The sequence below is a fragment of the Moschus berezovskii genome, chromosome 23, assembly GCF_049115385.1.
Source record: "Moschus berezovskii isolate FMDL1 chromosome 23, NW_MosBer_1.0, whole genome shotgun sequence".
Taxonomy (NCBI): domain Eukaryota; kingdom Metazoa; phylum Chordata; class Mammalia; order Artiodactyla; family Moschidae; genus Moschus; species Moschus berezovskii.
In genome coordinates this window covers 63192204-63219830 of record NC_142482.1, presented here as the reverse complement: position 1 = coordinate 63219830, position 27627 = coordinate 63192204, and the positions used below count along the sequence as shown (strand labels likewise).

The following is a 27627-nucleotide window of genomic DNA, read 5'->3' as shown; positions in this document are numbered from 1 at the left end:
GTTTGTGGTGATGGTTAGGCAATTCTGGATATACTGAAAACCATTGAATTGCACACTTTAAAAGGGTGAACTATCTCAGTAACACCTGTTTTTCCACTTTATTTTTTAAATTGAAGGATAATTGCTTTACAGAATTTTGTTGTTTTCGGTCGTACATCAACAAGAATCAGTCATAGGTGTCCCCTCCCTCCCGAGCCTCTCTTCCATCTCCCTCTCCACCCCACCCCTCTAGATTGTCACAGGGCCTGTCCAGTTTCCTGAGCTGTACAGCAGATGCCCACTGGCTGTCTGCCTCACCTGAGGTGACGTGCGCCTCCACCGCGCTCTCTCCATGCACCCCTCCCTCCCCACCCCCGTGTCCGAGTTCTGCTCTACGTCTGCTTATCCACTGCTGTTCTATCTCAGTAACACTGTTTTTCAAAAAAAGGAAAAAAGAACATATATTTAAACAATTATTACGGACATGAGTTTGAGCAAACTCAGGGAGATAGTGATGGACAGAGAAGCCTGGTGTGCTGCAGTTCATGGGGTCACAAAGAGTCGGACACGACTTAGCAACTGAACAACAACAACAAAACAATTATTGATGTTCCAACTTCATTCCTGGGTGGAGTCAGAATCTGGAAGATCCTGGCCCACAGTGTCTCCTCCAGCTGTGCAGACCCTCCCCACACCCCTCCCAGCCCAGTGGCTCTGAACGCCTCTCCTGCTGGCTGCCTCGCCTCGTCTGGAGCCTAATGCTCAGCTTGACTGTTTCACTACTTGTCTAAAATATACAGCCTGGTGGGGATTGGAAAATCACATTTGAGTTAAAACGTGGGGGATGCCTGTCTGTGAACCCTAAATAAATCCAGCTCCTGCCAAGTTCAAAGCTCACCTAGATCACAGCTTGGGGTAGTTGGGGACTGGGTGGCTGGATGAGTCCCTGTGTCATGGATTGAGAGGCTGTTTGAGGTGGTTGGAGTAACTAAGAGAGTCGAAATAAAACCACCGTTTTTGTATCACTTTTAAAGATTATTTTCCTGTCTTTAAAAGTGGTATATACTTATTACAGAGTGTTTTAGAACGGAGCTTCTTAGCTTCTACTTTTATTCACTAAAGCTTATTCAGAATGTGGCCCTGCCATAGACCTTGAACTAAGTTGGAGTCCAGGAATCTGCCTTTTTAAAAAAAATCCGGGTAGTTCTTAGGCATGTTGAACTTTTACAGCCATCTGTGTTGAATACACACACACACACACACACGATGAAGAAAAAACACATAATTCTGTCTCTTCACAATGATCACTGTCTGATTCCTTACAGCAGTTGTCCCCACTGTTTGTTGTCTTTATGTGTTTTTACAAGTTGAGTTCATATTGTATTTATAGTTTGGTGCCTGCTCCCCCTTTCCCCTGTTTAATGCTATATCCTGAGCATTTTCTCATGGCACTAATATTCTCCAGAAACAGAATGATCAGACGTTCGGTTTTTAATCATCATACCCTGTATCACTTTAGAAAACTTGTCCCAGGAGAATGGACCTCCTTGTTTTCTCCTGCACCCTGTTCTGTAGATTAGCAGAAGTTCCAGCTTGAGAGGATTCGCATGACTTTCTTCTCTGGGTGGGTTCATTGGAAGGGAATACAATTTGGTATCTCCTTAGTTTCATATGCAGATAATTTAATAGCCAGATGACTTATGAACTACTTTGTTTGGACTTTCCAGAAAGTATCCATTTTTAGTTTAGTGTAAGTGGATGCAGTTGTTGTAAACCACATCATACCTGCATCTGCTCCTATTCCCTGCTGTTTGACATTAGGGTCGATTAGCCTCTGGCAGCTTCCTGTATCTTAGACAGAAGATTGTTTTGTATTTAATTTTAACTTAGATTACTAATCATTAAGAGGTAATTAAAAATATTTGAAATATCTTTCTTTTTCCATGTTTCATGTGAAAAGCTAACCTGAGGGTCTGCAACTTAACAAACATCAGCTACAACATGACTTAGTGGTTCATTTCCTTTAAACAGCAATTATCATCATTATAATATTTATCAGTCTACATACTTTTCAAGTTTTATATGACCACTTTCTATCAAAAGACATGTCAGTCAGAAATAAACTGAGTTACCTGCAGATTACCTAAAAGCAATAACTAGACTGCCTTTGTTGCTCAGTTGCTAAGCTGTGCCCAGCTTCTGCAGCCCCGCAGACGGCAGCACGCCAGGCTTCCCCGTCCTTCACTGTCTCCTGGAGTTTGCTCAGATTTATGTCCATTGAGACAGTGATGCCATCCAGCCATCTCTGTCGTCCCCTTCCCCTCCTGCCCTCAATCTTTCCCGGTATCAGGGTCTTTTCCAATGAGTCGACTCTTCGCGTTAGGTGGCCAGAGTATTGGAGCTTCAGCTTCAGCATCAGTCCTTCCAATGAATATTCAGGGTTGATTTCCTTTAGGATTGATTGAGTTGATCTCCTTGCAGTCCAAGGAACTCTCAAGAGTCTTCTCAAGCACCACAGTTCAGTTACAAATTTTTAAGAAAGAAATATGCAAGTAGTTTTGTGTTTTTTCCTTAAGGAGTAAGTAATTCACTTGCAGAAGCACTAAAACGTCCCCTTTCTTCTGTGACAGATGCCAGAGATGCAGAGCAGTTGAGCGAGAACAAGGTGACACATATTCTATCTGTGCACGACAGCGCCAGGCCGATGCTGCAGGTGAGGCCGCTGGTCCGCGCACCTGTCTCTGCTGTGCTCCTGGGCGGGAGAGCTGGCCAGGCAGTGTGTGCTCTGCAGCAGCAGCTCCGAGTCCTGGCTGCGCTAAGCCTGTGCTTGGCCACGCCTGTGCCTGGGCCTCTGGCTGGGCCGGGCCGGCAGGAGCTGCTGCTTGTTCTCACCATCCTCCTGTCGCGTCACTGACTCTCTTGGCTGAACGCCAAAGAACAGGCTGATGCGGTGTTTCCCTTTAGATTTTAAGGACATTTAAAACCCATTTTCTTTCCTTTCAAAATTACCTCCTGTTTTAGAATCCCAAAGAATTCAGGCTGCTCATTTCCTGATTTTTTTTCCATTTGAGCTCAATTGTCTATCATTTGCATTTCGGAAGACAAGGCCTCCGAGGATAAATTGTCCCTAGAGACTTTCTAGTGCTTCTCTCTGCAGATGGTCAGTGAAGAAGCTGTTGTCGTGTTTCAGGTTTTAAACTAAATAGGATGTGTCTGCCTGTACACTAATTCCAAAAACATCTTCAATTTTACCCTAATGGATGGTTTGAGCTGTTGGCTGGGAGCACAGTCTCTCTCTGTTTATTAGCCTTGACAAAGCCCAAAGTACCTCTTTTCAAAAAATAGTGTGAATATGGCTGTGAAATGTGTGTGTGTGTGTGTGTGTGTTTCTATTTCAGGGTGGGGTATTGGAAAGGGAGGTGTGGCTGATTCTGAAAGAATCATCATTCAAGCAGTTTTCACTTAAATTCATATTATTCAAGAGTAGGTAATATATTCTTATTTCAAAGTTATCCGTTTTACCTGGCCATTGTAGCTGCTGGATTTCAGTCAGTGTCCAAAAACATGAGAACTTAGAATAATAAGCAGTTCAACTGACATCACCTAAGAGGACCCCAGAACGTGAACACTCTCTGCAGATCCAAGCTCACAAGTCCCTCTGCTGCTTTGCCCCTGGTTTCTGTTAAGGCGCCGTGATTTGTGCTGCAGCATGGTTTTATTGGAAACAGCAAAGCATCATTTTTTTTGGAGGCTGACATCTCCTTTGAAAATAGGTGTCTGTTTTCCACGTATCAGCAATAGTTTGTTAAACACATGGCCAAGCTATGGCCTAGGTGATAAGTTAAACGTAAACTGGTCATGATTGACTTCCTCTTCAATCACAAGATGAGGCTTGAGGTTCCCTTTATTTTAATAAGCTGCTTTGACGTCCTGCCTACCCGGACTCTCCAGGCTGCCTCGTGGCATTGTACCCCCCTGCCCACAGCCGCCGTCACGTAGGAAGCCGGCCAGGAGTCTGTGCCACTGCCACTTCTGCCCGGAGAGCTGGCCTTCAGATCTCGGAGGAAAGAGCCCCGCCCTCGCCTGCCCCACCTCCGCACTGTGCACACAGGGGCAAGGCTGGCGAGCTGGCGAGTGGGCCCACGCGACTGCAGCCTGGTGTGAACAGAACACTGTTGATGCCTCAGTGCCCTGGGCAGACTGTGTCCCTCACCGCCGCGACTGCATATCCTCCTCGTTCCCTGCGAGAAACAGGGGACCCTGTGCCTTTTCCCCACAAGACTGCCTCTTCGTTTGGAGACGTCCTGTTTCCCCACAAGACTGCCTCTTCGTTTGGAGACGTCCTGTTTCAGGCTCTGGGTGCTGTCATTGTCTCATTCAATCACTTTGCTGTGACTTCACGTCTCCTTCAAGTCAGACCTCCATTTTATAGCATAACACAGTTTGTCACTGTCTTTCTTTTATTCGTTTTTAACTTCACGAGTGACTCACGAGTATGTTCTTATTTTAAACGTTAAAGCAGTAGATTCTCTGATTACACAAGTGGGGACAACAGAGGCATTAAAGAGATGGGAAAGGGCCTGCTCGCCTTCAGGGAATGGACAGAGGGAGTCCGCCAGGGTCCTGAGAGTTCCAGATCTTCGCTGAGCCCTCTGCCTGAGGCGTAAATGTAGTCATCTCTCTTAAATTTCAAACTCAGTTCCAGCAGCCATAATCTCACCAGGCTGAGATGAGTCTGGGAAGTTATCTCCCTGTTGTGCTGGTCCTGACCCTTGGAGGGGAGCAGGACCGATGGGGTGAGAGGGAAGAGCCTGTGCAGCGCTGAGAGCCAGCCTGGCAAGGGTGAGGGGGGGATAGGGCACAGGGGGCGACAGAGCCGCCACCGCCTTCCCTTTCAGGGGTCTTCAAAGCCAAGAGTGTTTACGGAACGCACCCCAGCTTTCTCTGGGTAGACCCGGGCTGGGGCGGGCTAGACGTGGGGAGGCAATTACTGCCTAAAGTTGAGAGGTTTTGGTCCTGTCACATTCTAGTGGAAGTTCTAGGGATCTGGAGACTCTGGCTTGGGGAGTGCCAAGTCATGCAGGGCCCTGCCTCCACAGGACCACCTGCTCATCACCAGGGCCCGGAAGCCGAGCCCGCATGATGGCAGCGTCCTGGCTGCTGTGGTGTAACCGGACTCGGGGCCTAGCACGTCACCTTTAGCAAGTGGCAGAGCTGGGAAGGGGCCATTGCCGCATTGCTTAATTTCAAATAGGAATTAAGCCCAAACCATAATTATAACATTGAAGGAGGAACATCCCTTCCTCTGATTCCACGTTAAGGGCCAGGCAGGGGAGCTGCTTCTGCTGAAAACATTTCCCTTTTCTGTGAGCTGTGTCTTCAGCACCTACTGGTTGCTCCAGGTTTGAGGGGGTGGTGAAAACTGGCGTCACAGAGACCGCTCTTTCACATCAGAAACCCCATGTTGTTTGTAGGTGCTGAGGGAGTAATATTGAGCAATGAAAGGTTTCTCCCTTCCCCTGAGAAAAGAACCAGAGGTCTGTCTTTCTAATGTAAGAATCTCAGAGTTTGTTTCATTTTTCATGTTGGTATTTAACCAGAGCACCTGCAGGAAACAACTATTTTTCACTATTAACAAAAATACTTTTAAAGTATTCTCATTCCTTCACTGGGCTAATGACACAAAGAATTTAACTTTAAAGTGATTTCTATTTTCAGATTAAATAGAAAAAAAAATAGTTTGCATACATATATTCACAACAGGGCATTGTATGCACGCCAGATAGGTATTTTGAGCTTGAGTTCAGCTTGGATATTCTTCCCATTTTGAGTTGTGACTTATATTTTGAACCGTTTATGCATTTGTTTTTGTTTTCAAGATTAGGATGTTTTCATAGCCCAGCATTTATTCCTGGCGATTCTGTTTTATATTTTCTTTAACACGAAAAACATTTTTTTCAGTTGTCCAGGCTCAGAATTTAACGTTGTTGGTTCTGTTTGCAGCTGACTACTTCTGCTGGCTCTGATCCTTCCTGTGTCTGTGTGTCTGTACATACAGGTGTGTGTCTCCCAGAGACTCCCAGTCTGTGTGGACGGGGGTCCTGAGTGCCCGAGGGGCTCCTGGAGGGGCCTGGCCCCCTGCCATGTGTCTGTCTGGTGGCCCCCTCCATTCCTTCCCCTCAGAAACTTTGCTGCCTTCCCAAATGTAAAGAAGCCCATCCAAAGTATGCAGTGGCACTTGACGTTTAAGAAACTTACTTCTGTGCCTACGTCTGTCGCTCTCCCTCCTGCCGCCCCTCCCGCCCCGAGTCCTCCCGTCCCTCAGAGATGGGCCCAGCTCTTGGTCTGAGAAGGAAACTCCAGTGCCCGCCAGCCTCAGGCCTGCTGTCTTTTCCCGGTAATGTCTGTGGTCATCAAATGGCTGTCTAACCTCTGTCCTCTTGAGCTGGTCCTAGGCCACTGCGAGCAGTGGGTTTCTTGGTTTCCCCAGCACTCAGCTGGGCTCTGGCTCTGCATGTGCTTCTGACAGACTCCGTGCCGAGAGCTTTTCAGATTCACCACCAGGTGAGAAGCCATGTCTCTGGGGGTCTGTGACTGACTTCAGGGTGGAAGAAGAGTGAGGTCTCACTGACCATAGCACTGGCATACTGACCGTAGCGCTCTGTGAGGTCAGAGGTCAGGTAGTGCAGGGCCGCCTCCCCGGGCGCCCCCACCGTCAGGAAGCCCGGTGTGCAGATGCTTGGCGTGCGCAGTCGGTGTGGCCTGCAGTCCAGAAGAGCCTGTTGCTAAGTTTCCGCCCCCGAGTGACACTTCTGTAACTCTCTGACTGGTCTCAGTGGTCTTCAGCTGCCTTGGGTCTACATCAGAAGCCTCGTCCTACAAGGACAGCACGGTCTTAGATACGGACCGTGAGTGATTAATTAAAAGAAGACTTCCCACTGCCGCGACAGGTGGGGTGGGGACAGAGTTCGCTGAGACCTCGTCTCAGGCCTTGGGGGCATGGAGGCAGACCATGGCAAGCTGAGAGGGCTTCCCAGACTCCGGGCCCATGTTCTGATTCACAGGGAGACCTGTGCCCCCTTGTCTTCCTCCGAGGCTTCCTAGGCAGATCCGGCTCTGGGCTCTTAGGACCCCGAGCCCCCTCCTGTCCACGACCTTCAAGTCACAGGAACTGTTGCCACAAGGAAGAGCCTGCTGGACACCGCATCGCTCATCCCAGGCACATGGTTGTGGGCAGGAGGCTCCCTGCAGGTCTGCTTGTAATGAGGAAACTGGAGCCGACCTGCACACCCGGCAGGAGGGGCCTGGTCAGTGGTGATGCGTCTGTAGAAAAGAAATACTCTGCAGCCGTTGAGAAAGAAAAGGAGGGCTTACACATATGCACGGGAAACAGTTAACTGCTAAGCGAAAGAAGCAAGTTGTAGAATAATATCCACACTATGATCCCATTTATGTAAATTACACATTAATAATGTACTCTTGTGTGTACCAATATGGGGCTTCCCAGATGGCGCTAGTGGTTAAGAACCCACCTGCCAATGCAGGAGACTTGGGTTTGATCCCTGGGTCGGGAAGATCCCCTAGAGAAAGGCATGTTAACCCTCTTCAGGACTCTTGCCTGGAGAATCCCATGGACAGAGGAGCCTGGCGGGCTACAGTCCATGGGGTCACAAAGAGTCGGACACGACTGAAGTGACTTAGCATGCACACATGCACATATATGTGTGTAAAGGCCGAGATAAGAGTTTGCAAGGACCATGTCACACTGCTAGGACTGGCAAAGGGGAGTCAGTGAAGAGAAGAGGGTGGAAACAGAGTGTCACTTTTTTCTTACTTGTTTTCCTCAGTGGAAGGGTCTTCACAGTGTCTTTTTGGATGGAGGTATCATGAGAGGAAGATAAGCGGGTGGCCACCTCTTGGAGTCTAGAGCAGTGACAGGCAGGCTGTACTTGGATGTCTAGGCATGGCTGGAATGGGTCCTGTGTTTGGTGACAATGTTCCCTGTGGGCTCACATGTAAATGTGTGACCTCAGACATGCTGCGTGCTTGTCATCCGTGGTCAGTGCCCACAAAGTGCCTCTTTCAGCCATCCTGATCTTCAGAGGGGGAAGCCAGCCCATGACACACCTTCTGACTATATATATTTTATTTTCAGCATCAGTTGTGTCTTTCCTCTGATTGTTTCAGTTGAGTGAGTTTATACCCTTTTAGAGTTCACAGATCCCCTGGTGATACAGGTTGAACACTGGGCAAGAAACCCTGACCGGAGTGGCTGGCGTGGATGAGCTCTGTCCCTACGCTGGCATTACCAACCGCCACACTCTCATCACTGCTGGTGAGGCGCAGGGCCTTGGGCAGCTACTCACTGTCGGACCTGGGGCAGTCCTCAGCCTGACAGTTCTTGCCACTAAAGTCTTTGAGTATCGGTGGCACGTCCTGTACCAAAGGTTTGCAGCTTTCATGTGTTGAGGTAAATTTGTTTGAAGCCAACCCCAGACTTAAATAGAAATGACTCAAATAGAAATGATTATGGTAGGTATCGAAAACTGTCTAGTAATCTCTCTTTCTTAAATCCAGCTGTGTCTGAGTTCCGTGTGTGGGGGCAGTCAAGTGCAAAGAAGGCGGCCCCCCACCACGTCCGTCCCTGGCTGCTGGCCTGTGTCAAGTGGAGGTCTAGAGCTGGAATTCCAGCTCAGATGGGCCAGAGGGGCTGAAATCGTCGAGGGTTCGTTGGTTCTAGAGAGGAAAGCGGACTTCTCGTCTCTGAGTGAGCGTGCTGTGCTAACTGCCTGCCTCCCTGGAGCCCCTGCCCTTCAGCTGTGGGTGGTCTCTCGACTTCGCACACTCACTGGTCAGCCTCTCCACTCAAGTGAAGACTTTCGCACAGCACTCTCCTTCCTAGACTTTCCTCTCAAGTCCCAGTTTCATGAGCGTTTCCTGCTGAGCCCCCTGTGTGCTCAGGTCCTCAGATTTATGCCAAGTGCTGTTCCTCGTGTGGGGGTTGGGGATGCTTCTAGGTCAGACCCCTCCCAGTCCTCAGTGGGGGATATAACGGGGGTGGGATCTGCCAGGACTCACAAACCGAGGGCTCAGGAGAGGTGACGACCATGTCCTCTCCCCGCTGCTCCAGCTGGAACAGCAGCCTGGACACATGGCGACAGGACAGCCTGCGAGAGCTGGAGCAGGTGGCCAGGGTGCCCGCTGGTCTGTTCATGAAGACCCTCGTTCCGTGGGCTGGAGGTTGGAAAGACTTTGTGACGAGGAGTGATGAGGCAGCCTGGCAGGACTGGTGTGTCCGGGTCGGGGGAGGTGTGTCTCAAGTGGGACCAGCCCTTCCTGGATGGTCAGGAAGAGGGAAATGAGCCCTGGGGCTGTAGGACACGTGCGGATGGCGGCTGGGTACCAAGTGGCTAGGGTGGTCAGCACGGTGGGACGAGGGTGGTGGCATCTTCAGTTCTCTTTTTGGCTAAATTGGGCGGTATTCCTTCACAGTCAGCAAATGCTGGCTGAGTGCATACTTTGTAGCAGGGATTGGGTATGAAACGCAGTGAGAAGTGAGGTGCAGCCCAGCACCAAGAGATAGGCCTGGAAATCCTAAAGCCGGGCAGACTCATGCCTTCGCCGCAGAGCTGAGGGGCTGGGGCCACCTCCCTGCCGGGTCCTGCAGGCCTCGCCACGGGGCTGGTGCCATGGAGCGACCCTGGAGGATGAGGGGGCAGCTGGGGAGGGTCAGGACCTGGGGCGCAGGCAGCACCTGCAGGGCCCCAGGTGTGCAGGCACGGGCAGGCTCCAGGACCCTGGCGGGCTCAGCTGAGCATGTCTGCAGGGAGCCAGGCTGGAGGGGGCACAGGGGCGATCAGGGGAAGTTTCATTCGTCAGGCTGAGGGGTCAGAGCTTCATCTTGTGTGAAGCAGTCAGCAGAGTTTCACGAACAAAGTCAGGTGACACACTCACGTTTCCTTCCCAGGAGGTGGGAGTCAGTAGAGTTGAAGGACTGTCAGCAATAAGACGGAGGCCTGCTGCAGTTGCTGGAACACACGCTCTTGTCTTAGAAAGCCCATCGCCTGAGCGGACTCACTTTCCCAGGGCCTCACTGTCAGCACGTTTCTGGGTCCAGGTCAGGACAGTGCAGCAGACCAGCGGGAGCCCCGTGTGTTGTGGCAGCTGGCGGCAGGCCCATGTGTGTTGGGGGTGTTGTAGGCTCCTTGGGAGAAGGGCCTTCAACTCTATCGTCAGAAGTTTGAATGAGCAGTTAAAGGTGGTTAGTTGGTTAAAACCCAAAGCAGAGTTAAACGGCTCTATGGGGGCCGTTGTTGTTTTTAGCCACAGGAAAAATACTGGTTTAAATGTAGCCTGGTTTACTGAAGACTGGTTTAAGCAAATCTGCTACTTGCAGGTGCTGCTATAATTCATTCTTAGGTAGGTGCTGCCCGTGGGCCCTGCGCCTGCCAGGCCTGCAAGGGAAGCGGGCCCACCTGGCCCAAAGCTTGGGGAACCAGCGGCCCCAGACAGTAGGCTGGCCTCGCTGTGGCCGAGGTCCTGCCGTGCCCCCTCATGCTCTGACTCCTGGGATGGTTCGGAGCCTGCGTGTGCCCTGAGGTAGAGGCTGGTGTCGGGCCCCAGGTCTGTTTCTCTCCTTTCAGTTGTCACCACAGGAGCACAGATGCTGTTCCAACATCTGTAACTGGGCAGGGTGTCTCCACCACCTCTGCCCTCTCGTCCAAGGGAGACCAGTGAATGCGTGGTGAGGGGGCGGCAAGCCGTGGCTGCTGCAGCCCTGGCTGCTGGAGTGGACACGGTGCGTCTGGGTCTGGGTGGGAGCCTCCTTCTCTGGAGGGCCAGCTGTGGACCTTGTCCCAAGTACAGGAACCACGGCTGGAGCCTGAGAAAGGATAGGCCATCCTGTGTTGCTCCCCTACCCGGGAGGGATGCTCCCCTGACCCGTGTGGTCACCTGGCATCCGGGGCAGCAGAGTGGAGCCCGGACCTCAGCTTCGGCCTTCTGGTCTGGGGAATTGTCCTTAAGCCAAGACATTTAGAGGTTATTCCAGACTGTGCTGGCCCTCAGAGTAGTCGGGGCCTGGCAATGGTGGGCCTGGTCCAACCTGAATTTACCTGTTCAACCAGATCAGCCCCCCAGCCTCCATGTGGAAGGCACACCCAGATCCACAGATGGACCCAAAGTGACTGAGGTCAGGCTGCATTCATGCAGACACCCTGCCTCACGCCCCCAACTCGTGCACCTGAACCGACCCCTCCCCATGCTCCTGCTGCAGCCCCTGCACTCGCTGGGCCTTCTTGACCAGTGCTTTCTGCCAGGCACCTTTAGGTCCTGCCCACCCCAGGGACCGCTGGCCTCCCCGCTTGTTTCTCCCCCTCTGTGCCCACTGCAAGAGGATGCAGCTGTCAAAATAAAAATAGCCGTCAGGTTGCTTTCAGTGGCAGCTGGTGGGGAGGGAGGGATGGCTTAGTGAAGATCGCCCTTCAAGAAAGGCCTGGGACACTGATCAGCCTTAGAGCTGAGTGAAGAAGAAGCCCCCGGTCCTGCTGGGGGCTGGGCACCGACACTGCAGTATGACACATGCGCCAGGGAGCTCAGTGGTCTCTGACCCCCACACATACCTCCCTCGGAGAGAGAGGACGCACTTCCTGATGCCCAGGGGAGGCGGGAGTCACGGGCTCACGCACTGGCCAGCACCACGTTTGTGTGTCCTGATCTGACCTCACCCCTGCAGGACTGGCCCGCTGCTGGCTAGGGACAGCACCCTGCTCTGGGTCCGTGTTTGCTCACCCTTTTGGAGGTCTAATCCTACTTGGAGTATGCGATGTCATGCCCAAGGGACCTGGAATGCTGCTTAGGAAAAGCTGCTCAAGTTCTGAGGCTTGGTAATGCGCTGGAGGGCGTGTGGCAGCCTGCGGGAAGGTCTCGTACCATCGCAAGGGGTGGAGTCTGGACTCCGGTGCTCAGTTACCTGTGAAAGGAGCACAGACAACGTCCCAAATGCTCTGCTCCTCCCCGAGGCAGGAGCCAGCACCATCCTTCCTGCAGAAAGTGAGGATGGTGAGCCTCGTATAGTCCAGGTGGCTGGCACACGATCCTCTAGGCCCCGTGACCTCTCTGCAGCCTAGTCTGTGCTGGCAACAACACATGCCTTGTTCCTTCACCAGCACCTCCAGCAACTCAGCGTGTCACACATTGAATCTCGTCTCCTTGTTTAAAAGAGTCCTGTGTTGGAGGGAAATCCCTCGGCTCCTCTCTCCAGGAAGCAAGGAGCGGGGCTGAGCACAAGCGGTGGTTTAGAATCGGACGACCCTGCCGTGTCCCCACGTCTCCCGCACGAGAGACGAGCTCCCGGTCGTCACGTGACATGGGAAGCGTCTCCATCTGAGCAGGGCTTGGCACACGTCTGTCAGGGGCCAGGTGGCGAGTGCATCAGGGTGCTCTCTGACTCCTCCCACCCGTGTCGTGACAGGAGCCGCGCGTGACATGCAGATGGCAGGCGAGGCTGTGCCCCAGTGCACGTGGGCCTGTGTGTCGGCTCCGGTCCTCGTGGCTGGGTGGCAGGGTTCGCAGCCAGGAGCACCTCAGTGACAGGGCCTGCGTGTTCCTGGCGCCCGCGTCAGGCCTGAAGCTTGGGGCTCCTGCGTCCCCAGTGCAACGCACACCTGGAAAGTCCCGAGCACCCGGCCTGCCCCCACCGCGGGGACGGCTTTCCATGGTTAGTGGGTCCGGCCCATGAGTCCCGCGGAGCCATTCAGAGCATGCAGGACACGCACACGGAGGCGGTCGGGCTGCCCGGCCGGGGCTGTGCATCCTGCCAGCCACAGGGGCGCTGGCTCCGTGGACGCAGGCTCTCAAGGCAGGCAGGAGTTTAAGATTCTATAGATGGCCCCCTCCCTTCTTTCAGTGACCCCTTATTGATAATGGCTGGAGAGAGAGGAGCCAGGCCAGCAAGAACTGAGTGAGCACCCGGCCCGACGGGGCGTCCGGGGGGATCCCGACCCCCAACGCCAGCGCTGTCCTGTCCTGGCCGCGCTAGAGCCGTCTCTAGAGTCTGCCTGGGGCAGGGAGATGAGGCGGGGAGGGCTTTCTGAGGGAGCACCCCCGCCCCCAGGCTCCTGAGGGAGAGGAGGGCTCACGGGGCCCTGGGGCACGAGCAGCCGGGCGGTGGGCTCGGCGAGCTGCCGGGGTGGCGCTGTGATAGAAGGCGGGGCTTGGGAGGGTCTTCACTTTGCTGACGGGCTATCTGACCAGCCGAGATGCACAGTTGGGTGAAGCTCCACCTTTGCGTCTTTTATAGGCGGACTGTTCACTGGTCACTCCCAGAGAGCTTCATCCACGGTGACTTCCAGCGTGGCCGTGTAGCATTAGCACCTGTTAGGTGACCCTGTAGAGTTGCTCGGTTTGGGGAGATTTTGCCTAAACTGCTCCGTTTTCATGAGTCACGTCAGGCACACCCCCAGCAGGAAGAACCCAGAAGAGGGCTGGGTGGTGTGGCTGGCGTGGCCTCGCCATCGCCCACCCGTGAGGCCCAGGGAGCTCGGACACACTGACTGCGCACTTTAGCAAAAGGAGCTTGAGCAAAAATAAGCACTTGGCTTCTCCATCTGTGGACCTGACAAGTCAAATGCATGTCATCTTTTGACTAACCTGAAAGAAGCCAACAGGTGCTGGAGGGCTCTCATTTGCATTTTTTCTCACAAAATCAAACTGAAGGCTAAATCTTGTCTCTCCACTCTGACCTTCCCACCCCTCCCCACCCACCGGGCACCACAGAGTTCTTGGAAGTTGTTATTTGTGGTAGAGTTTCCTAAATTTAGCCAGTGCAGAACAATCAGTGGCCAACAGGGACGTTAAGAAAATGCGTTGTCAGTTTAGAGCCTGGACTTCAGACATTTTATGTGCAGCCGAGGGAGGATTGTCTTCTGCGTGGTTTTCTACAGTAGTTTCTTTGAAACTTTTGCTGGGGTATCAACAACTAAACAGAGAGGTGGTGGGACCCCCACCCTCTGGACCTTCCCTGCTCAGTGTTTTATGCTGATATCCAGATGCAGTCTCTCTGTGGATATAATTTGTATTTTTTCTCCTTAAAACACTAACTGGTGACAGTTCTAAACTGAGGAGAAATACTAATCAACGTGCCAGGACTTGGGTCTGGCTTCCATGTGTATGAATGATCTGGGCATCCACGTGGGCTTTCTCCACAGTGAGACTCTGTCGGGGTTGGGGGGCGGGTGAGCAGTAACAGTCCGCGAGGCCGTCAAACCTGGCCTGTTTGTCCGTAAGCAATTTCAGGTCAGCAGTTGCCATCTTTTGGGTCTGTGACCTTTAAGAGTGTGCCCAGACTGATTTTTTCAGGCTTTACCTACCTTTAGGTTTATATAAAAGTTCAGAAGCTGTCAAATTCATAGAGAAAGTAGAAGGTTCTGAGGGGCTGAGGCGGGGTGGGAGTTAGTGTTTAGTGGGGAAGTTTCTTTTTGGGAAGATGAAAATGTTCTAGAGACAGATGGCGGGAATGTGAATGAGGACAGTGCCAGGGAGCCGTGCGCTTAAAATGGTTAATCCTGTGTTACGTGTGTTATACCACACGACGGGAGAGCGTGCGTGTCTCAAGGAGACAGACGTTTAAAAAGTGGGCTTGTTTCTGATCAGGTGTGACACAGTCCAAGCTGAATTCTTTTTAATTTTCTGTTTCTTTTCTGGAGTCAGCGTTTTGGGAGTGTGGTGAAGCTAGCTCTCCTTGGGGTCTCAGCTTATCTTCTCAGACACTGCAGAGCAGCCCCCAAACGAGCGGTCAGAGGAAACCTGGTCGTTGCAGGGGACCCCGTGCACACCCGTTCTGCTGCTGACACTGAATGGGAGAAATGAGAAACTGAGTTTTCTGACTGTGTCGTTTTGCCTGTATTCCCTGATATCCGCCCCAGAGGAGCCCCTTCGCCTCCCCCGACGTTTGCTCGTAGGTTGTAGGTAGGCACAAAGGAGTTGTGTTCTCTAAGGGGTCTCCATTAGTCTTCCTGGGAGAGAGAAGACAGCTCTGCAGCGCTTGACTTTCCTTTGAAAAGTAAAATGTCAGCAAGGTTCTTCAGAAGACTCTTACTTATGATGTTTCAGAAAGAAAAAAGCAGTGAGTTTTAGAAATTGTACTTGAAACAAGAGAGAGTTTGATCCCTTCACGAGTCCTGAGATCAGACCCTTGGCCGTGCTTTTCAAGTACCTGCCTGTGTGTCATTTTAAGTGTCGTCTTTAGTTTCAGGCCCCAAGAAAGGCGAAAACTCTACTCCTGGTGGTTACTATGCTTGTTGAAACAGAAAACTGAGAAGTATTAGAACTTTTGAGAGTATAGAGTTAGAAAGCTCTAACCTTTTGTTCAAGACGAGCCTCTGGAGTGCTTTCTGAACTTTCTTCTCAGTCAAGTGCTAACTCCTGCTTCTTTAAAACCTAACACAGAAGCTTCATCCAAACAGCTGTCCTTGGCAATCCCGCCTCTCTCTTCCTTCTTCCTTGTATTTCCCTGCGTTGTGCCACCCTAAGGTCACTTGGCGTTGTGAATATTCAGCACATATGTTTTTTGCCTTTTCCTCCCTCTGGTTCCCATTTTGTCAGTATTGATGCCATTCTCAGGACATGTAAGGACATTCAAAGTGTCATGGAGCCCAAAGAAATCTGTGTTCTGTCTTTGCACTTCAGGGCCAGCTCTCTACACTGAGAGTCTGTAACTTGACGTTTATCAGTTCCAAAAAAGCTTTATGTTAATTGCCTTTCCACCAATCACTTTTTGGAAATACTGAATTTTTATTTATTTAGTAAGAATTTTATTTCAAAAAAGATAATTGATTTTAGGGTTTTTAAAATAATAGGGGTAATATGAGGGAGGAAATGCTACCTAACGAATGCTATAGTAATGGAAACATAGGTGCTGTTTGTATTACTTATGAATTTTTCAGATTGCTGTAGAATTTTGCCCTACAATAAGATATCCTTTCTTTTTTCTTTTTTGCTAACTTTCCATAGCTTAGCTAAACACACAATGGTCCTTACTCCTGTCTCTGCGAACTCCAGCTCTACAGAGTGGACCTTTGTTTAGGCACAAGCAGATGAAGAGTCTATTGCACCGCATCCTGAAACATTTGCAGAGCCCTGTCCTCTGATATTGGATAATCTCAAGTGTGTCCAGCTTTCTTGTTAGCGCTGAGGCCCTTCAGGCTGCCAGCACCCTGGCTGCTTTCTGAATTAGGAATTAACCGAACTGTACACATGTGCAGGCAGCACAAGCCTTCTTTCAGGCACCTCGTTCTGCAGTCTGGCCTCCAAGGAGACGCCTCGTGCTTTGTTAATGACTAAGCCAGGATAAGTAGACGTCCTGGGTGGTGAGCAACTGAGCCTTTTGGCAATTTTGACTCCTTTCTTCACTGCATTTGCATAGTTTGTTCCCTTCCTATTGTAGGTCACGGTGAGCCGCTGGGGCAGGCAGGCTGGAGGCTGGCACCAGGAGCATGTGTGTGGTGTGCCCCCCGCGTGGCGTGGCTCTAGTTATCGTGGTCACCAGAATAAGGCCTGCATCTCACAATAGCTTTTTTCCCTCCTACTATGCTTATAATATGGTCTTCATGTTAACTGGTCTTCACTGTGTTCTCATCATTCACCAGACATTAGTAACTACCGGCTGTGTGCCAGGCATCGTTCCAGGGAAGGCTACTCTTGTTGTTATTGTCTTTGAGAGAACAAGATCTCATGTTTCATATTTTCTGGGCCTTTCTTTGAAACAGAGGGTCCCCAGATTTGTGACCGGGGCTACTTGTTCCTCCGCAGATGCATCTCAGACAGGATGCCGTGGCGGCCACACACCCGTCCCTGCTGGCCCGGCTGGGTCCCGCGGGGCCAAGAGCAGTCTCCTCAGCCCCTGTGGGGCCAGAGGGGGCGCCTCTGGCCATGTTGCCTGTTTTCTCCTGCCATGTGGGGCCGGCCCCTTTCCCTTTGTACCTCGGGCACTACAGAGGGGAAGGAGATCCCGTTAGAGAACCCCGAGGAAGCAGAGTGTGTCTGGCGCAGCGCGCCAGCATGGTGAGAAACGGATCGTGGGCCGAGAGCTGTTCACCCGCCTACTTCTCTTCCGTGGCTCCATTTCTCTCTGCCAGACGCGTGGGCTGGGCTGGCCCTGGATTCTGCTGGAATCGAGGGGCTGTTGCCCCAGGGAGGGACCCTCCACGTGTGGCTGGGTGGCCAGCCCCTCAGAGCAGCGGAGCCAGGAGTGTGGCAAGTGGAGGCTCTGGGGGACTGGTCAGCAGTGAGTGGGGGACGCATGTGGGAGGGGGGCATCTCACAAGCTCCTGGGCCCGATCCACAGCGAACCCTCACTCGGGAGCCAAAGGAAAAGAGTGAGTGAGTCATTTCAGTGGAGAATTATGATGTGATCAGCGAGTGTAAATACACCACGGCTTGTGTGGCCTCGGTGAGGGAAGGCGTGAAATGATTCCTCCCTAGTATCGTTTCCTTTTCCCTTTTCCTTCTCTTTAAATTGGGCTCTCAGACCTCTGTGGTGAGGAGGTGCATTAGAACTTCAAGCAGTTGCCTCACCTTTTCCAGTTGAGCAGAGGAGCCCAGGGAGAGGGGACAGAGAGAGGCAGGAGACGCGGGCAACGAGGCGAAGCTCGAGCAGGCGTTGCGGGGGGTGGGCAGCCTGTGGCTCATGTTCTTCCCCGCAGCTGACCTGCGTTTCCCCTTTGCCTATGGGGCATTTGGCCCTATGTGATGTGCTCCTCTGTGGATGAGTAGCAATAAAACTCACCTTTAAAACCCAGAGGGGCCTTTGTTGAAAGATGCATTGGTTGACTCACAACTAAAAATATGTGTATGAGAGAGAGATAAGCAGGAAGAATGTTGTTTCTGGCCTCTCTAATGTGGGAGACAGGCAGGGGATTGTGTCCCTAACCCTGGTGACCCATTTGAAAAGACCCTGATGCTGGGAAAGATTGAAGGTGCGAGGACAAGGGGACAACAGAAGATGAGATGGTTGGGTGGCATCACCGACTCAATGGACATGAATTTGAGTAAATTCCGGGAGTTGATGGACAGGGAGGCCTGGGTGCTGCAGTCTGTGGGGTTGCAAAGAGTGGGACATGACTGAGCGACTGAACTGAACTGAACCCTGGCCTTAGTTGCAGACAACAGTTTCCACTCTGAGCCATGTCAGCAGAAGGGGGCCTTTTAAGAAAAAGTCCAGGCTTGTGGTCTCCTCAGAAGAGCTGGACAGACGGGCTGTCTTCTGAAGCTCCAGGGACAACACGCAGACCACAGTACACAGCCGCCCGCTGTGACCTGCTGCCACATCCACCCCGCACTCCCCACCCAGGTCGCCACCTGCACCTGCTGAGCAGGTGCTCTTCACCTGTTTGACTCTTCCCATGTCCTGTTTCCAAATCTGCCTCGAGCAGGTGTGTCAGACGAAAACCAGGTCCCAGGTCTGCTCCCCAGCAGCAGAGGTTGAGAAACAGTCCACGTAGCTTCCGTGCTGGAGTGTGGGATCTACAGCACAGAGTGACCACGTGCTCCTTACAAGGCGATACTAGCAAATACAACACAAAAGTTCCTAATTGTGGGAGCTGACACTACAGTTTTAGTGTCCAACTGCAAAAAAATGCAAATAGCTTAGAAATAATAATATGACTCAAGTGCTGAGGGACTTGTGGCTGTCTGCACCATGGTTCCACGTATTTCTTGTTCATTTACCCTCAGGTTGGTGTTCTCTAGTTTCTGGTATGTTCCCCCATTGGTTTTCCACGACATGGGGGCTGTACTCTGTTTGATTAGGCTATCACGAGAGAAAGGTTTAAGAGTCGTTTATTCATTAATAAGTCTTCATGGAGCAATATTGCTTTGCCAAGTTTGCTGAGATTTCTGGACTCTGTACTTTCACCTGACACTGTAGAGTTTTGGAACTGTAGCTTAAGTCCCTTCAAAGAAGAGGTTTTAATAAAATTCAAGTTCAGCATGATTTTTATAGCACGAATTTGTGTAAACATTTTTATAGATTTTTATAGTGAACAATATGAAGTTCATTTTTTTTCAGACTGAGTCATTCTTGTAAAAAAATTAGTTTTGGATATAAACTTTTATATTAAAGTGCCACATTAAAAAGAAAGAGGTCACAACAATTTTAACAATACGTTGTATTTAACTCGGTATACCCAAAAGTACTACCAATGTGACATGTGCTCAGCAGTTTAAGGATGAGATATTTCACATCATTTTATTCATACTAAGTCTTCAAGTCTTGTTCTGAAAAACAAGCAAAATGAATCACTCCCAGTGTGTGAAGGTCCCAGTACTTCTTCTGTGGGCTCAAGACTCCCTGTCCTTGACGCACAGCACGTCATATTCTCAGCGCTTCCTTTCTTCCCATTCAGGGTCTTCAATGAAATAGATTTAAAAAGTGAAGAATAAGAACACGCATCGGAGGTGATAGTTTTGAAACTCAGTAAGTGGCCACTTACTGAGTACTCTAATTATTTCGCTTTTTGTGTGTATATGGTCATGGAAGGTAACCAGGAACCTTAATTAAAGAGTTTTCCCCAGTTCCTTGGCAACAAAGGATGAGTGAAAAACTTCTCCTTTTTATTTTTTATTTTTTAACCTGAGTAAATAGTTCCTTTAAATATTTCTCTCCGCAGAGTGTCATCTTTTTATTTTATATATATTTTTTATCATTCCACAGGGGGTTAAATACCTGTGCATTCCAGCAGCGGATTCACCATCTCAAAACCTGTAAGTTGTTTTCTTTCTGTATTATTTGGACGTGTTAAAGGGAAAGGACATGCAGTCACCAGAGCAGAGGGACCTCGGTGCCTGGCAGCTGCCCTGCTGGGAACAGGAGGCCCTCCAAGTCTGTGCTCTGGGTGGCTGGTCCTTCCACTGAGCAGCTCTGACGGTGTGTGTGTAAGGGACTGATTTTGTAAAGGGTGTCTCAAACCATGCTTTAGCATGTTCACCTTTCCCTGTAAACTGTTGTATTTTGTGCAATAGAAATAGAACATGAGCCAAAATGCAAGCTACACATGTAATTTTAAATTTTCTAGGTGCCACATTAAAAAGAAAGAGGTCACAACAATTTTAACAATACATTGTATTTAACTCAGTATACTCAAAAGTACTACCAATGTGACATGTGCTCAGCAGTTTAAGGATGAGATATTTTACATCATTTTATTTATACTAAGTCTTCAAAACCTGGGGTGCTGTTTACACTTACAGCACCTTCCATCTGGACCAGCTCTGTCTCAAATGTCCAGCAGCCCCACGTGGCCAGTGGCTACCCCAGGGGCCAGAGTACTTGGGAAGCTTGTCTGAGTTGAGAGACCAGGCTTTCCTGGTTGGGAAGGTCCTGCCCTCTCTTTCCCACAGCTGGAAGCATCTCTATCCAAGGAGAGAGTCATAATCACTCTTCTTTCCAGATCCCCATGGTCGTACGAGGCCCGTGGGACTGGGCTTGGGTGGATGGGGGATAGGGATTGGAAACCCACGAGGTAACAGCTGTGACAGCACCCTGCTCGGTGTCTGGAGGTAATGTGGACCAGTTGACCTTTTCCTGAGCCTGGATTTGAGCCAGACAGCTGAGAGGCTCAGGAGCTGAGGACATGACTGTCCCAAACGTCCATCGACCAACTCATTTTTGCTGCCTGTTTTCAGTCGGACACAAGGACCCTCCCAGATGATACATAGCTATGTTTCAGCAAGAAAAGCCTGTGTAGTTTGAGGATTTGGGAGTCCAAAAGCTTGTCAGCATTCATCTTTCATGGCTCTCAAGCTCTATTGCCTACAAGTCCTATATGACAGAAATGTAGACCATAAAATTCTTACCCTCTGAAGTAAGATTGTCCACTGCTGAACATCAGCCAGCCTTGGTTTTCCACTGCTGGAAAGCAGAGACATCTCAGGTTATACAAGAATTTTGTGAGATCCTATCTGTTTGGAGAAAAGGGGAGCATAGTCAGATAGGCTGATGTGGGGAAGACCAGGGGTTGGGGCAGGGCGGGTGGTGCAGGTCGGACCAGGAAGGGGCAGGGGAGCCTAGGTGAAGGGCAGCAGTTCCCACCCAAGATCGTGTTTCCACACTGACTCTCCATGTTTCACAGGAAAAGTCCATCTTTAAGATTGAAGATGATAGAGGAAAGACTTTACAGGGTCACTAGGAAAACAGTAGTAGCCTGTATATGGGAGGAGGAGAAGTATCAGAGAACTTCCTTGGTTACGAGTCGTGTCAAGAAACAGAAGTGGTTGGAGGGCATGGTGTGTACGGAAGGAAGTGAGCCACTGCCTTTCTCTCGAGACCACAGCAACCTTCTGCCCATGTTTTGGTGGCTATTTTTAGAATGGTCGCTCTGGTCTTATCTCAAACCGAGATTCTGACATGCTGTTGAACTTGTCAATACCTGATTGGCATTCTGTTTGGAGGAATCTGATTGCCACACCCCCTGGGCATTTGTAGTCAGGGCAGATGGCCGCTGTGCTTGGACCACACTGCCTGCCAGGACTCTCCAGCTCTGGTGCCTTGGAGGGGGCAGCACTGGGCTTGATGTCCAGGGGTGAAGACCCCGACCCTTCCCTGTGCAGACGTTAGAAATCTCAGGTTCAAGGCCAGCTCCATCCGCCTTGCGCAGGTTGTCCTAAGGCCCCTGAGCCCCAGTTCTCTCATCTGCAAAGGCCTGCCTTTAGCATTTGTGGAGATGAGGCCATGTGTGGAAGTCTTCTTTGTGACCTCCGAGCACGTTTGAAAACAAGAGTGTGTTTTTGTTCAGAGTGCATTGGTGTGGCCCGAGAATCACAGGAAGGGCCAGTCTGGTGCCCAGGAGGATGTGCCCCAGGAAGGCCGGGGACTGAGGCTGCCATAGCCCGTCCCCTGACTTCTGGCATCTCCTGGGTCTGCTCAAATCTTCTGGCAAAACCAGCCCAGCAACAGTCAACCTGGGTGGGCCCAGAGGACTAGCTCGTAAGATTTGAACTAGTTCCCTCCTGTCCCAAACATGTACAGAGGTCTTGTAAGATGTGTGGTTTGCCTTATTTTAACTCTTTGCTTGTATCTGGGTGAGAGGGTGGTCAGCAGGTGGGTGCTGCAGTTGGAAAAGGGGGTCCAGACCATAATTCATCGGAGACGGAGTTATGCTCATAGGCTCGTAGGCATGTGGGTGAGTCTTTGGGGAAATGTTTATTTTTGATCCATTAGTAATAGCAGAGTTTACACACAAGTAAGGCTTTGGGTGCATAAGTATCCATGGCTCTGTAAACGTGTCTTGCTTTAGTGAAGTTCTATGAAGATAGTGAAGCTAAGCTTGGAATTCGAGTGTAGTTCGTATGTTAAGAGACAGCCTATGAAACACCTTGAGTTTCTCTTTGCCTGTTACAGGTGTTTCATTGGAAAACACAGCCTGCAGTGTAATGGCAAGCATGAGTTCACGATACAGCAAGTCTACTGACGCTGACAGGCAGAGCCCTTGACTGTGTGGCCTCCTCCCTGAGCTCACTACTCACCAGACAGGGGAGCATGTGAAGGCTGGCCTTAAACCTTCAGTTTCTGTATCCCCAACCAGTGAAGACAGTCAGGACACAAAGCCTCCTCAGGTTCTGGGACCCAGCTAGAACCAGGGTCCTCAGGTGAGCAGTTTCTTCTTGGTGCCTAAGAGTTCTTATATTTAGGGACAAAATACATTCTAGAAAACTGTATTGCTTATTCATTTAAACAGATTTAAAAGTTGTTTCCAACTTAGGATAGGATTTAAGTTAGTATCCTAAACCATCCCTGTAGGAATTCTTCTTGCTACTTAATGTCAGTTAGAAGGCCGTGACCTTTGGAGAATAACCGCTTTCAGTCACTGCAAAGGCTCCGGAAAGGTCAGTTTTCTAGCTTGCCCATCTCCTCACAAACTCCCCCTCTGATCTTCCAGGAATTTAAATTGCAGAAGCCTGTTTTGAGATGACAGTTAACACATCAGAATTTTAGCTCGATTCCCCCAACTACCCTGCCTCGCAAAGTCAGGAAACGCGAAAGTGCAGGGCCTCACAGTGGCGACAACCCCTTGATTTGCAGAATTAGAGGCATCGGGGCTTTGTCTCAGACGCACACACCTCCTGCCAGAGGCCAGTGTGCGGTGGTTGAGTGAACTGAGGCTTCTGGAAATGTTCGCTTTTGCTTTCTCTGTGTGCTTCCTCAGGCGAGTCATTGTAACCTCGTTCTCTCCTCTGTGAAATGTCTATCTCACACAATTTCTGTAGCTTTAGGTGAGGTGGTGAAAGTGTTTACAGACCCTAAGTGTCTCCAGAGAATTCGCTTCCATTTTCCTCTTATTCAGGAAAGGAGTGTTCGTGTGTCTTGAGAGTGAGTGGTTGGAGGTATCACTGCTTTTTCATTCTTGCTTTAATATTTTTCAAATTGGTGCCTCTATTTAGACACCATAAGAGAAGGGTTATCATTTTGTCTTCTTTGAGGAGCTGGCAGGTTTGCATCTTCACAGCAGAGCCTTGATGACAACAGAGGCTTGAGAGTCAAGCAGGGTCTAAATTTCTTGGGGTTTTTGTGGGGAGAAGAGGTTTCAGTGATGCAGAGAGTTTGCAGTAAACAGCAGTAGACCCTCCTTGCCTGTCCCACCTCCTGTCTTCTTGTGTCTGTTTTCTTTAGTTTATTCATGTCTCTTGTACTTCCAGCTCTCTTTTTCTCTCATTTACATTTTTCTTTAATGTTAAAAAGCAGTTTTGCAAGATCAGAGGTAGGTGGGCCCTGGAGTACTGTCCTTTTTCCAGACAGAAATGCTCATCCGTAACTCCTGAGGACTTTGTAGCAGAAAGGAGAAATGTGTTGAAAATGTGTGTTTCTTTGTGAGATCTCACCTGTTCAACTTAAAAACCTAGTTTTTAGTCTTAGACTGTGTTTCTTGCTTTTTGGGGGTGAAACTATTCTCTGTGAAATGAAGAGGTAGTAGGTGGTAGAGAGGGATTTTGTTTAATTCTTTTTAAAATGACCTTATCTGGCACAATGAAATGTACACTGCACATGCTTCGCCTGACCTTTCTTAAGTGTTGACAGTGCGGGAAATGTAGGACCTGGGGAATCCTTGCCAGAAGCGTGTTGAAGGCCCTGAGGTCTGCCGGGTGGGGAAGTGTGTCTGTCCAGCTCACCTCGGCTGCGGTGAGGGCTGCACGGTCAGTGCAGGGCCCCGGGGGTGGCGCCGGTGGCTGGAAGGCTCTACAGGAGGAAGAGCTCACTGATCTGAGCCCACCCTCCAGAGCCAGCGCCCAAGAGAATGCCCCACCCACGTGCTTTGTTTCCAACATCTTTTCTGAGGAAAAACCCCTGAGGATGCTGGCCTTTCCTGGGCTTTTCCTCCTTTGCTTTCCTATATACATACTGTGCACACACATGTTTGGACTCTGACGAGGGTCAGGAGAAGCAGCCTGGTGTGTCTCTGCTGGATTTGGGGGAGCCCAGCTGCCCACATGGTGCTGAGCCAGACCTCCCCCAAGCAGGGTCCTTCCCACCACAGACCCCTCAGTGGGGACCACAGCCCACAGGTCCTGCCATCTTGGAGTGAGAAGTGATTGTTCGGGTGCAGACGATGCACATGGCGTGGCGTGGGGCTGTGCTGGACCCGTGAAGGTCAGGAAGACGCTACTGGCTCTGCTCTTGGCCTCGGGTGGATGCCCTGGCCATAAGGAGGGCCAGCACTGACCGCAGAGGAGGAGCCGGGGGTGGGGGCTGCTGCCAGGCTGCTTGCTGTCCCCACGGAGGACAGCGCTCACCAGGCCCACAGGTCTGCTGCGCTGACGGAGCGGCACACTCACGTGGGCGTGCTTCCTGTGGATACACCCTGCCGGCTGTTCCCTGACAGAGTGTGCCCCACGTCTCTGCATGGAAGTAAAGGGACAACGCGGAGACCAGGAATAGGGAACCTGCCGCCTGTGGGGGTGTGCTTCCATCTGGGCTTCTGCTTTGATCTGGGATTGAGCAACGTGAGGCCTGAGCCCTGGGGATTTCCCGCAGGGGGGGAGGGACTGCATGACCAGGTCTGGGCTTCCCTGGAAGTGACCCACCCCGAGGGCCCTGAGAATGCCTGCCTCCTGGCTTTCCTCAGAAGAGGCGCTTCTAGGAATATCTGTCTGGCGCGGTCCTGTCCGTGAGTCAGCTGTCACGGCGGGGCTCCCAGCAGGCCCCCCATCAGCGTCCTGACTCTCCTGCCCTCGTCCCGACACGGTGGTGGGCGGGACCGTCCGTGGGCTTTTCCTGGACTTGACGCCTGGTGCAGACAGAGGCGACGGAGGACAGGACAGCGGGACCCTCCTCTCGCTTCCTCGTCTGGGGCCCCTCACACACTTGCTCTGGGCTCAGGTCAGTCTGCACGTTGGCCTGCTGACCACACCCCCACCCTAGGGGTTCAGGAAGGGGGCTCAGCTGTCATCTGTGCAAGACATCGGTGACCTCACAGAGCCGACACGTCCCCAGGACAAGCCTCTGGCCTGGCGTGGCCGTCGTGGTGTATGCTGAGGCCACCCGTGTCCTTCACGAGCTCGGGCCACTGTGCCCCGTCTCCTGACTCCCTCTTCCTCTGCTGGTAGGAGGTCCGTCCCACCCATGGAGGACCACAGAGTGTGGGCTGCAGTGTGGCGAGTCCCCTCGGGAACCCTGGTGCCGCAGTGTGGCTGGCCTGAGAGACAGGAGCCTGCCCTCAGCCGCCAGCCACAGCGGGCATGAGCCTGGCGTCTGGGCACATGGCCCGGCTGTGGACCTATAATCAGAGCTGCCCGTCTGCTGGCCTGTCTGCAGGGGAGACCATGGTAGGTGGAGCCGCTCCTCGGCCACAGGAGAGGCTCAGTGTCCTTAAATTGTTGTATTTGTTGATGTCAGGTAGATGGTGCTTGGCTGTAAATAGAAGGACTGACAGTGTTTTAAGTTGTAAAGACATTGATTTACTTCGCTCCCTGCCTAAGACATCCAGGGCAAGTGCTCCAGGTCTGGGCAGTAGCTCCCAGAGCCCCTGTTGCACCCTGAGGCCTGTCGCCTGTGGTCACAGGGCAGCTGGCGCAGCTTTGGACACCAGCTGGCCACCCAGCATCCTGCAGGGAGCCTGAGGCAGAGACTCTCCTTTTGTCAGGAAGGGAGCCCTCCTGGAGCCCCGTCCCAGCCTCCCCTCTGCTTCTCTGCAGCTGGAACTGCAGGGAAGATGGGAGTTTCCGACAGCCTGGGTGGGTGGCGATGGATGAGCCCCCACCCTGCCCCCAGCCTCGGCACTTGTCATCAGAAGAGCTCATGCTCAAGCCGGGCTTTACCTGAGATACAGGATGGATGCACCCTGCCCTGGACGCTGTGCTCAGAACTGGGCAGCCTGACCCCTGGGGCCACCGCACCACTCCCTGCCCTCTGCCACGCCTCTGCTCCGAGGTCTCTGCATGTCGGGGTCACCGCAGCGTCTTCCCTTGCCTGTCTTACACCACGTTGGTTTAGGGATGGCGCTTTAATGCCTAGGGTCGCCATGTGCACTCACCCTGGGAGCACGTGTGCCCAGGGAGGTCAGCAGAAATACCCCTCACCTCACCCTGCCTTGTGGTCTGGTTGGGTCTTCGCTCAGAGTCGAGTCTGTGGCTGGGACCCTGGCCCCTCCGCACACGGCAGCCTCAGGCCGTGTGAGAGGTACCTGCCCCAAAGTCCTCTGTGCCTGCTGCCCAGATCCAGGACACTCAGCTCGCTGAGTCTCTTCTGCAGTCCACACTTGGCTGCGCCTGTGTGCCCCACCTGAATCCCCTGTTTCTCTGAGGTTCGTTCACCTGGTCAGCCTTCATGGAACCGCAGACCTATGTGTGGCTGCGAACCACGTTCTATTCATCTCTGAATCTCTCCAGGCTTAGCAGAGTCCCTGCTGCATGCTCAGTGCTCAGTGGCTGGTGTGCTTTCAGTCCATGGGCAAAATCCACTTCAAGCAGGAGACTTGGGAAAGCACAGGCTCTGCAGCTCCCCTCAGAGTTTTCCTCTGCCCGCTGCACGGTCGGGACAACACTGCTGGGCGTGAACCGGACCAGGAGGTGAGGGCTGCTGGAACGTGACAGTGACAGTGGCTCGGTCACGTCCGATCTTGTGAACCCACGGACCATAGCCCGCCAGGCCCCTCTGCCCATGGGATGCTCCAGGCAAGAACACTGGAGTGGGTTGCCGTTTCCTTCTCCAGGGGGATCGTCCCGACCCAGGGATCGAACTGCATCTCCTGCATTGTAGGCAGATTCTTTACCATCTGAGCCCCCAGGGAAGCCATAAAAGCTAAGGGTCAGGAGAAAAGATCACAGTCTCATGGTCACGCGGGACCTTAGAACCTGCGAAGCCCATTGCTGTGTGTTTCTCTGTCCTGGACTGTGAAGCCCAGTTCCCACTTCCTAGTGAGGCTAAGGGAAGGCAGGTGATGTTCCCACGGCCACACGTTCAGTCAGGCCCCTCGGGCTTGGGGGCTGCAGTTCTCCTGCCCCAGCCTGGAGGATGAGCAGTCAGGACCTCCTCCCAGATGGTCAGACGTGAACTAGGGAGCCTACACTGGGTGGGTACCTCCCTTACCTGGTGGGTGGGGTCACCACACTGCTGGGTGTTGAGGGGCCCAGACTGACCGTGGGGCTGGGCCGGGCCTG

General features: G+C 51.7%; 1 protein-coding gene across 1 annotated transcript in view; it reads left to right on the top strand.

The window, feature by feature from the left end:
- Positions 1 to 27627, top strand: part of DUSP22 (dual specificity phosphatase 22) — a 44797-nt gene that overhangs the window by 12696 nt on the left and 4474 nt on the right. The window contains exons 3-4 of the mRNA XM_055406582.2: positions 2610 to 2692; positions 19691 to 19740. Coding sequence (XP_055262557.1) covers positions 2610 to 2692; positions 19691 to 19740 — 133 coding nt within the window. The remainder of the gene's footprint in view (positions 1 to 2609; positions 2693 to 19690; positions 19741 to 27627) is intronic.